The sequence below is a fragment of the Ceratosolen solmsi genome, unplaced genomic scaffold, assembly GCF_000503995.2.
Source record: "Ceratosolen solmsi marchali unplaced genomic scaffold, CerSol_1.0 scaffold69, whole genome shotgun sequence".
Taxonomy (NCBI): domain Eukaryota; kingdom Metazoa; phylum Arthropoda; class Insecta; order Hymenoptera; family Agaonidae; genus Ceratosolen; species Ceratosolen solmsi.
Window position 1 is genome coordinate 19035 of NW_011948464.1, and position 11810 is coordinate 30844.

The following is an 11810-nucleotide window of genomic DNA, read 5'->3' on the forward strand; positions in this document are numbered from 1 at the left end:
GCTCTTAAAGAAACTCAGTGTATTGGGAGAAATCTAAAAGCAGGTGAGACGTGTCTGACGATTTCTTTGCTTACATTAAAATATTTGACAATTTCATATCGCAATTATCAGTTATTGAAGATCGCTATACACATTTTATTGCAATTTAGTTTATTATACTACATAGCTATCCAATTAATATAAAATCACTGACGTAATTTTTAAGTATACTAAAATCATACCATAATTTAATTTAAATTTTTGAAAATTTTAATAATCATTTGACTAAACTTTGTAGTAAAATCTTGAATTGTAAAATATTGCAACTTTCTATGAACTATATATATATATATATATAATGATATAAAATGTATAATTACTTTAATTTTCAAAACATTAGATTAATTTAACTTTTTAATTTGCATTGGTTTCAAACAACCAATTGTTTTTCTGACGATTAAAATATATAAAGTTATGAAATTTTATTTAGAGATAAATGAAATATTAAAAATCATATTAAAATATTAAAACCGAATATTATTTTTTACTTTTTACATCTAATATATATGTTATTGAATAGTTTTGTGTAAAAAGTTTTTTAAAATTGTTGTATGTTACTGTACTTACGTTAGGATCTTACAACTTAATTTAAATAATTTTTTAAATTATAATTATTTATGTTTATTTTTATTTAGTAAAAAGAAAATAATTAATCTATTTATTATGATTTTTAAAAAATTCCGCAATTTTTTTCTTTTTCCATTCTAAAAATTTACTATTTACAATATAGCAATACTTTTATTAGCATACTATGGTAGTATATATATTATTGAACTATATTATTGAATTTAATTTAATAAATAATTATTAATGATAATGTATTATTATTTTCATTTGCTACTATAAGATTCTATATAAGAACTTTTTAAAAATAAGAATATTAATAGTAAGTTGAAAATTATAAAAATAAATTATAAATTTTTAATGATTATTCATTAGTAAAATTTTTAAATCCTGATTTAAATCTAGTTATACAGATGTAAATAATAAAAAAAATGAATAAAATATTAAACTAAAAAAAAACTAATAGCTAAAAACTAACGACATCGATGCATATAGAAAGAATCTTTCTCAACTACTTTCTCTTTCTTCCTTTCACTTTGTTTTAATTTCGTACAAACCGCATTATCTTGTATTCATTAAATTAAATTTATTATCAAGTCTTATTTTATACAAGACCCGTTCTGTGAATCTTATTAATAAAATATTAATTAGCGTTATTGATTAATTTTCAAAATAGTCGATAATGTTACATTTATTAAAAAATTTTATAGATACGTATTAAATTTTATTTTCTATATATGATTTTTAAAACTATGATTTCAATAATGCAATACTTTAAAACTACAAATAATTGAATATCTTTAATTTATTTAATACAAATTCAACCAGCTATATTGAAAATGTAGTTTTAATATATAAAACATTTGTAGATTTTTTTTTACTTTATAACATTATAATTATAATAAATAAACTTACAAATTTTTATATGCATTATATTTCAATATAATTCACATTTTGTGTATAAATATTTAAACTTTATATAAAAATTAATTATTTTTAATATATATTCACAAATTTGGCTAAAGAAAGCCAAATGTCTATGAATAGATTTCCAAACGCGTTAATATTGCAACAACAATCTATACACTCATATTTAAGCATAATTATAGGCCGCTCGTCTATTTCCAACTTACCACGCATAACTATAGTATATTACCTAATTAAACCGAAAGAGGACGAAGATATTTACTATCGAACAATAAAACGTTACATAAAGTACTAATAAATAATATAATCAGATATACAAATACCAAACCAATAGTAATATATTATATATAGAATAATGGCCTACAATAGCTAAATATGAAAGTGTCATAGCTAAAAAATTATTATACGATGATTCGAGAAATCTTTCCAAAGCCATTAAGTCTCATGTACACATTGCCATAAAAGGTAGTATACGAACTGATTAATATAAAAGAAAAGAGAGAAGAGTATACTATCTTTTATTCGTACTGTAAATAAATAAAACTAGCTAACTGGGAAGTAAAGCAGTAATATACTAGCTCTTAAAACAATTTCTAATTATTAATTTTTCCGGATTTTCTGAAATTGCTACTCAATCATATTATGCTATTACTCTCGTAAGACATTATCTCAACACTATTGTGATACTTATAAACATATATAAATTAAAAATGTACAATAGAATAAATAAATTCCATACATCCATTACAATAATAGAAAAACTAAATTTATTGTGATGCAATTAATCAGAAATAATGGTTAAAGATGTACTTATACTACTTCTATTCAGTCTTATTTATCTTTAATTAATTCTAACCGAAAGCGACAATTAACATTAACTGAATACGGTGATAAATAACTAAACTTCGAAGCATAAATGAGCTGACCATGCCATTATTGAATAACAACGTAAATTATTATGCCGTTAAATGAAAAGTATTTTCTTGCAAATGATAATTTTAAATAAAAAAATATAAAATAAAAAAATAAATACGAAAAAAACTTATATATGTCACTATACTTTAAATAAAAATGCAAATGTTGTTTTATTACAAATTATTATGATTGATAAGTTATTTTGAAAATTTTTAAACTGATACTTTCAATTTATTTAATTTTTGAAGTTAATTTGTATGATCGCGTTACCATAAAAATTGGTTACATTTAATAACATTTCGTGTATAAATGGTAACTTTTAAAATAATCCCTATCTTATCCAATTCTGAGATGAGATATTTTCAAATTTATGTTATTTACGATTTTTAACAAAATACCAAAATGAATATTTATATATATATAATTTATATTTATATTGATGAAAAAATAACATTTTTATTATTGTGTTTTATTTTTATATAAAATTGTTCCTTTATTGGATAAAACAAATGTTTTTATACATAATACAAAATATATATGTTTTATCACGTAATTATTCAAAATTCATAATATAATATATTATAAATATATATTAATGTTTATAAGAACTCGTTTGAAATAATACAAACCTATTTTCGATTATAAAATATTATTTAGTTTAAAATAGTATTTAGTTATAAAATTCAGTCCATTACAGAATCATAAACAAAAAAAATTAAAAACTGTTCTTTGAATATTATTTCCATTGTTCTCCACATTTAATATCCATAATTTTTATGCTGATATTTATCAAAATTATTACCTAACATTATTTAATAATTTATTATATTACAATAATTCGAGTTAAAATAATTATTTTTCTAAACTTTTATACTATTAATTTTATTATCTATTATAAAAATTTTGATTAGTTTTAAATATACGATAAATATTGAAAGTAATTTTTGTATGAAAATATTCATTTTATAAATTTTCATTAATAAGATGAACTAATTAAAATAATAAAAATAAATTACTAAAATTTCAGAAAATATGTGGCTAAGATATTCAATTTTCATGTACTCAATAACACATGCTTTAGCTACAGAAATACTATATGATACAAAAGATTTTTCTTCATCTTCGAAAAATAATTCAAATGATGTTTTACATTCCTTATATTTTGTTTCTAATAATAAAAAAATTAATGAACAACAGTCAATCCGTACTACTAAATCATCTGATTTTCAATTAGTAAGTGGTATAACATAATATAAAAATGTCATAAATATGATAAAATGAAAATTAAATGAATTTATTTATAAACATCAATTAATATTTATTTTAGACTGAATCTGTAATCAATGATATACTTATTTCAAACCAGCAGGGACGTAATCTTAACAATTATGCTGCAATCTACGATGATCCCGAAGTAAAAAATGTATTGAAACTTAAAAACAATACTCTTTCTCGAACATATATACAAAATAAACTGTGCTCACTTGGTTTAATGAATGTAAGCATACTGTTTAGTATTATTTTTTATTCTTATAAGTATTTTAAAGCAAAATTTATTTAAATGTATTCGAAAATTTTCTAGTGCAACAATCTAAATGAAAGTGATCCACAATATCTATCTCGTCGGGATATTCATCCTCAAGACAATGTTTATATACAATCAGTCAGAACTAAACCATTAAGCATACCTGTACCAGTTATTCCCGTAAATGATCCTGAAAATTTCAACGATTATAAACCGGGCAGAATTGGATATAATACAGTATTTTTAGGATTAACCCCTCCATTAACAAGTTTCAACATTCATAATCTTTCGTCATTTATTAAACAACAACCATTAATAAGCAGTTCTATTAATCCTACTAATGAACAATCCTCTACCATTTATAACGTTAAGCCAGTATATGAAATTGGATTTGACAAAGATTTTAATTATGACAATAAATTTATTAATAAAAAAGAAATAATAATACAACCTGATTCTAATATTCAACAACATATTCACCATCATTTTCATCATAATGATGCAAAGGAAGGCATTGTCCCAATTATTGGATCTGGGTTAATAAATAATAATGCTTTCAATAACAATGGCCATGAAAATATTGGTAGTTTATATAATTACTACGAAGAACATAAAAAAAAAAATAACTTATTACCTGATAATAGTTTTCTTGGAGATTCTTTAAATAATAATTATGCTGATCGTTATCATTTATATGGAAATCTAAAGCACGATTCTGTTTTAAATAAAATAAACATACAAAGAGGGTTAACAAATAATAAAAATTTCAGTTACAAGATAGAACCATTAAATAAATTTAACAATTATTATGGAAATAAGAACTTTGAAGTAAGTAAAGAATTTAATGTGAATAATAATTTTGGATTCAACAATGAATTCGGGCAAAAAAATGCTGCTGCAAATGGATTATCAAAAACAAATTACAATGACTGTATATGTGTTCTTTATGAACAATGTATTATGCTTGGTAAAGCTGGTCGTAAAGACGACCTTTATTTAGCGATCGACCCGCGTAATCTTGGTACAAATATTGCAGCTGATTCAAAAGATTTAATTAAGAGTAATAATGATGTTACTATAAATATTTCACGTTTAGGAAAAAACAAAAATACTACTAAATTACAGAATAATAAAAATGAAAAAATAAAAACATCTGATGAAAATAAAGAAGTTATCCAAAATAAAGAAACAAAATATTTTGAAAAACAAAGAATAACAAGAAATGTGAATAAATCTATAAACAATAAAGAAAATGATAACATCCAGAGTGTAAGTTTTTAATATATTATTTTAATGTAATGAATAGGAAATACATTTCTTAATTTTTTAATTATTATTATTTATATCTTTTAAACCAATTATTATTTTAAAAGGTATAATTCTTGAATTATTTTAATAATTGCAGCATTGATAACAGTAAAAAGCAATTCACTCAATTTTTTAATAAATGAATTTTTTTAATTATAATGTCAATTTATTCTGTACAAAAAGTCATTTGTATTTATATTTAAGTAATTCTTTTGGTTTTAACAAATATTATTTTGCATTTTGTACACTCTCAACCATTATAATGTCACTTAGTCGCAACGACAATTCTCAACATCACTAAGCATAAAGTCAATTAATTAATAGTTACTCTAAAACATTAGGATAGCGAGCATAAAACAAAACAAAATATAATTATATCACTTAAATAGTAGTTATTAGTGTTTTAGGATAATTCATTTTAACCAAATATAAACTATCACACCAAGAATGTCACTTTTATAAGTTAGGAGTAAGCTAGGTCAGTTTTAAAGTCAAAACTCTATCTTAATCTAACAAATAAAACACATTCTTAAATATAATTTACAATCTGTATATCATACATATCAAAGTAGCATTGTTACTTCAAGCATTGCATTTAAATAATCGATTCTGAGATATATTTCATCATATATATCACCACAATACAATTATATTCAATACATAAATCATGTTATTAGGTTATTGTTTGGAATTCCGTCCACCCGATGTGGTCAGGAGACCAAGATGGTTGGATTAGACCATATCACCGGTTTAATCGTGGAAGGGGGGGGAAGGATGAGTAAGAGGTTATTGCATCAATTCAGTATAAGCACAATTGGTTTTCATGACTTTTATTTAAGGTTATGTCACAATTTGATCAATGTTTCACCGTTAATTGTGAGTATTGTTGAGGTTGTCGTGATCTTGACAGTTGGCAGAGAAACTACAGGGTGTCGTCTGGGTGTGCATGGTGAGACTGGTTTGACCTGCGGGCGTGTGGCAAGTCGTAGCACCCTCGTGGTAGTATTACGAAAACTTTTCTCTCTGCAGGGGTGTTTGTTAGTAGCAGCGCCTCTCTGCAGTAGATGTGAGAATTAAGTTCTCTGGAGACGCGTAGTCAATGGCGGAGCTCCTTAGCGATATAATTGGACAAGTCTCGTTGTAGGTAGATAGTGAGTGATTGCGTCAACTAGATAAATGATAATTATCCATGCTAGAGGCACATGGCAAATGGCGGCGCCTTCGTAGCAGTCTGGATAAGATTCGAAGTCGCAGAAGGCTTACTGCGAACGATTTGCACCGTACAGCAATAAATGATAATTAGTTTGCTGGGGGGGGGGGCACGGTAAATGGCAGTGCCCTCGTAGCCGTTTGATAAGAATCAAGTTGCAGAGGGTTCACCGCGAGCGCTTTGTGCTGGACAGCAATAAATTGATAATTAATAAATTGTACACCTTGCACGGATCCCCGTAGACAAACGTGTAGATCTTCGCTTAGATGTGACTTACACTATTTCTTCTAGACTCACTCAACAAGACTGATTTGCTTCGACGTGCGCTGCCCTTAATATATGCGAGCGGTTGTTGTTGAGCCTGTCGGTAACACGTTTAGTGTTGCTATGCCGAAAATTCCCGCGTGCCGTTAGATTTTTAGTTCCAGAAATTTGTGTCAATTGTCGGAAGGCAAACCTTTGTCGGTTGAAGACTTTTTATTTCATACTTTATATATATGTAAGTAGATGTATATGCATATTATAAAAATAACTACGTGTAATTATATTGCTTTTGCTCATCTTATATTCATACAAAAATTTATAACTATATAATAATAAATATTTTCGCGATTAGTTATAACGCAGTAATGTTTTATAAAACATAAAAACATTATTCATAAAAGTAGAAATGAGCAAATTATAAAACCAATGTCAAAAAATAATAATCTATTCACGAAAAGAATCTCACCAATTATTTATAATTTTATCGATTTGTGCAAATATAATTTTATTAAGATAGTTTTATCAATTCCTGGCATATACATACCTTACAAAACTATTATTAAATCAATCATCTCTAAACAAATTTTTGAGAAAATACCTTAAGAATATCTTTTTTAAGAAGAAATTAAAGATCCACCATTTTAATTCAATCAATATCTCGGATATAAACACTAACTAATGACCATCAACGACTAAGCTACGTCATCGTGAAACAGATTGATATATAATGTTTAAATTTAGATCCTGCATTTGTAATTGCAAAAAAGCTTCAAACGATTTCTATCTACAAATGTCTCAAGTCATAAATACAAAGTACTTCTGGTCAAAGATAACTTAATTATCTAAGATAAAATAACTAAAATTAACGATTATTCACGGGTTTGAGTTACTTGAACTTAGTTTTGATTTTTTAACAAAAATATTTGTCCTTCACATTAAATATAATATATGTCTTTAGACGTCAGTATTATTTGATTTTTATCTTTTTTTCTATTTGTATTTGCTAATTTTCAATTACACTTATATTTTTATTTTTTTATTTTTATTTTTTCATCTATGCTTATTATATGACTCATATCGAATATAATTACCTCAAAGTAATTTTAATACATATATTTACACACGATTTATCGTATTCATTATGTACACGTAAACATAAAAATACGTATCAGAGAATTACGATCACATTCGTTATATATACATATATATATATATATATATATTACCCTGGTATTAATAATTGTAAAATATATTTTGTAGTTAAAGAAATCATATATATATAACACTTTCTATTGGTGATAATAATTTTATCTAATTTTTATGTGATATTCACAAATCAAGACATATTATTCTAAATGGGACAACATTAGTTTTGAAATGAAGATGTATATTGTAGATTTCAAAATTATAAATATTTTTTATTAGAATAATAGATCAGTTTATAGTATTAACATATGCATTCATATGATACCACAATGCTTTCAAATTAAAATTCCTCAATATTCAGTTTTATATTACATCAATATATATAAATCGTATTTAATATAAAAATTATATATTTTTATTTCATAAAATATTATAATAATTAGATATATAATATATATTGTGATATCAGTATAAACAATGGTATGTATAAAGATTTTTTTTAATTTAAATGATGGAAAAATATAAGTCAACGGTATTAAAGTTCAATATGAGAAATGTAAATTTTTATTGAGTTTATTCATAAGAATATTTATGTTTGATTTCGTTTATTTGTATGATTGTATCGTTTATATGTATAGTGAATGATTTATTTAGTTTAATTGTAGTCTATCACACATTTAAGACGAATTACTAACATTATAAATAGTAAAAAATTATAAATATTTTGAATAAATATTTTTAATTTTCGTTGTAGCCATTATACAGTAATAATGTCAATTTATTAAAACTCAATATATTTATAAACATGTCTAGATTGAATAGGCAATGTTTTATCAAGTCATGTCTGTTTCGTTCATGATCCAGCAATATTTTCAAGAAGAAGAATTGTATTTACAAATCGTATAAAAGCACTTGATTAATATGAGTACGGATAACTAAAATGAAACATTATTTAACATACTTGAAGAATGACGATGAAAAATTAGTTTGATAAGGTTCTAGCAAGAAATTTTTCTTTGTTATATTTAATTTTTTTTTTTTCAATAATTGTAGTTCAAAAATTAAACCATTCACGCATAAGGGTAATGTCTGTATACATAATCAATAATAATTTGAATTATTTAATTTTAATAATATAAATTACCATTATTTTGTTAAAGCGTCTCTCTAATACTTTACTAATGTGATAGTTATAGTGTAAGAAAATATGATGATAAGCATATGGTGATAAGTATTCTTAAATGTGTTATTTTATACTTAATATAGATTCGATATTAAGAGTCCAAGGACTATACATAATAGGTTTATAATAAACATCTTCCCGTAGTTTCTGAAACCAAATAGTATATTTTTAAAATTAACGTCCAATTTTCAGACTTCTAATTACATATAACTTATACATCTTATATAGCTTATAAATATATTTTATATTATTCTATAAATCACTAAGATATAATTGAATTTAATTAAAACTTTTACGAAAAAATTGTATTTACTTTTTGTTAAATTAATTTTTTCTTTAAAATTAATATAAACTATCTAGTTTAATATAACGAAAAAAAATTGAGTAGCGTTTCAATATTACATAATTAATAATATATTCAATAAATATTCATATTATAATTCTACTAAATCTTTCAGTTATAAAAAGAATCCATATATAAATTTATTATCTTACAATATTGCAATCTTATAAATAAAGTATTATAAATTAGATCGTTAATTGCAATATATAGAAAAAAAATCTGTTAAAAAATCAATTTATCCAAAAAAATCAATTCAAAATATAAACTCTTAAATATTAATAGTATTTGAACATATGTAAATAGTTTATATTAAAATCTTGATTGGAAAATTAATTATTAATATAATTTTTTGTAATTACTTTTAATTGTATAAAAAAAATCAGACATCCATCAGTAATTTATATTTTTACTATTCATTATTATGTTTCAGAGTCTAATATTAGATTCGAAAGATATTTACATAACATTTCAATAATGAACACTATATGTTTAATAATTGCACTTTTAAAAATATAATATATTGAAAAATAGAATAACAACTTAGTGTGTTGTCTATATAGTAACTGTTATAGTAATATAGCAAATAAACATGTATATTGTTCGGGATTGAAGCAACTTTCAAAACTGTTGGCTCTCGGCATCGCTAGTCCCTCTAGCTCTCAAGTCTATGTAAACACTTGGGTACAAGAATTTTCGAGTACTTGTTATGTTTTGGTTTCAAATTCCCTGCAATGTTTTATATGGGCTTCGCGTAGTAATGTCGCTTGGAATTCTCCAAATTTCTTAGGTCTTGTATTTTCTCACAATTCTCGAATCTTCTAGATTTTTCCTTCTGCTCCTTACGTAAGATTCCAGTGCAGCAACAACGATGCTTTGTTGCTGGCTAAGTAAGCTGCCGCGTAGATATATAAGGCAAGCACGCGACGAGCGTCACTCTCTAGCATTGAAACTCTATAGCAAAAACTCGTGCAATGAACTCACGCAGTAAACAACTCTCAGCAAAACCGCCACGGAATGAATAAGTCTTCAGTTTCGTATGCATGTTCAATAGGTTTGTAGGCTCACGGTCAATTTCTTAATCAATTAGTTATCAGTTATCACTCTATACAGCAACTATATTACGCGATATTACAGGTTCATACACGTAGTTTTACTCATTATACATAGATAATTGTCCAGACTCAGCAACAATAAGCTAGTAAGCTAAATACAGTGAACTGAATATATTTAACAACTGTTTTAAGTACGCTATAGTTCAAGCAATCATGAGTGCTGATTGTATTCCAAGAAAGATCAGGAAATAAAAAGCGTAACACCTGCGCGCTCATTACAGAATTCGGTAAGACAAATAAAATTTCCGTGAAATTAATTAATAGAAAAAAATCATTTATTGAATGCACTTACACGCCAGCTTTGTAAGGTTTTGAAGGTGCGAGTGCACCCACCGAAATAGGCATTATACAATCGTATAGCTCCAACAAACGATATTACACGATATTACACAATATTACATGAAGAAGTACTAAAGATTCACTTACATTCAGTGTAACCATTTACTATCGAGTACGCTAGGTCAAGGATCAGAAGTTTTACAATCTTCTACCCCTGTATGTAGTGCATGCTAACGCCACGTGACAATTACCACCAAACTGCAAGAACTCACAGATTCTCAACACCATCTTAGAATCATATTCATTGTGTAGTCTGTAAATAGAGGAGAAAACAGCAAGATACGCAACTTTGTTAATTATTCAATACATGCACTAACCCTTCCTCTTGCCCGCAATCCTTCCACCGAACACCTGGGAGTTTTTAAGTCTAATACTAGACATATATGTTAACTATTTTTTTGTAATTGTAGTTTAATTTTGTAAAACATAATATCATATCTATAAATTTTAATATTTAATTTTATTGTAAAATTTACCTGTTTCAAAATAATTAATTATTTATGAAATCATTTATCATTTTAGCGCCAAATTGAAAGATCTTCGATTTGTGGACCACAAAAAATTTGTTGTAGACGTCATCAACTTTATTTAGAAAATAATCTTCCTAATCGAGATGAACAGTGTGGTGTAAAATACAATGAAGTTATTGCTGGACGAATAAAAACTCCTGATTATATTGACGGAGAATCAGAATTCGGTAAATTAATTTTAAAGAAGTTGAAAAATAAAATATTTCAGAGATTAATAATATTATTTTAATAAAGGTGAATATCCCTGGCAAGCAGCTATTTTAAAAAAAGAACGAGAAGACAAAGAAAGTGTTTACATATGTGGTGGAACCTTAATTTCGCTACGTGCTGTAATTACAGCAGCACACTGCATTAAAGCTTACTCCAGTCAAGATCTTCGAGTACGACTGGGTGAATGGGATGTTA

General features: G+C 25.2%; 2 protein-coding genes across 2 annotated transcripts in view; both read left to right on the forward strand.

Annotated features, from left to right (window-relative positions):
* The first annotated feature begins 28 nt into the window (after nucleotides 1–28).
* LOC105366948 (GATA zinc finger domain-containing protein 14) lies at nucleotides 29–6014 on the forward strand. Its single transcript, XM_011505561.1, has 5 exons — nucleotides 29–43; nucleotides 3473–3678; nucleotides 3773–3943; nucleotides 4028–5030; nucleotides 5956–6014. The coding sequence occupies exons 2-5, from the start codon at nucleotides 3478–3480 to the stop codon at nucleotides 6012–6014; spliced, it is 1434 nt and encodes a 477-aa protein (XP_011503863.1). The 5' UTR covers nucleotides 29–43; nucleotides 3473–3477.
* Nucleotides 6015–11403: 5389 nt separating this feature from the next.
* Nucleotides 11404–11810, forward strand: part of LOC105366949 (serine protease 42-like) — a gene marked incomplete at its 5' end in the record, with an annotated part of 2711 nt that continues 2304 nt past the window's right edge. The window contains 2 exons of the mRNA XM_011505562.1: nucleotides 11404–11572; nucleotides 11640–11810. The exon at nucleotides 11640–11810 is cut by the window's right edge and continues 181 nt beyond it. Coding sequence (XP_011503864.1) covers nucleotides 11404–11572; nucleotides 11640–11810 — 340 coding nt within the window. The remainder of the gene's footprint in view (nucleotides 11573–11639) is intronic.

What these genes read in the sequence shown, in the direction of transcription:
- LOC105366948 (XM_011505561.1), top strand. Translation starts at nt 3,478, where the DNA reads ATGTGGCTAAGATATTCAATTTTCATGTACTCAATAACACATGCTTTA. An exon ending in AATCATCTGATTTTCAATTA is followed by an intron (nt 3,679 to 3,772) that starts GTAAGTGGTATA and finishes TATTTATTTTAG; the next exon opens with ACTGAATCTGTAATCAATGA. An exon ending in GCTCACTTGGTTTAATGAAT is followed by an intron (nt 3,944 to 4,027) that starts GTAAGCATACTG and finishes AAAATTTTCTAG; the next exon opens with TGCAACAATCTAAATGAAAG.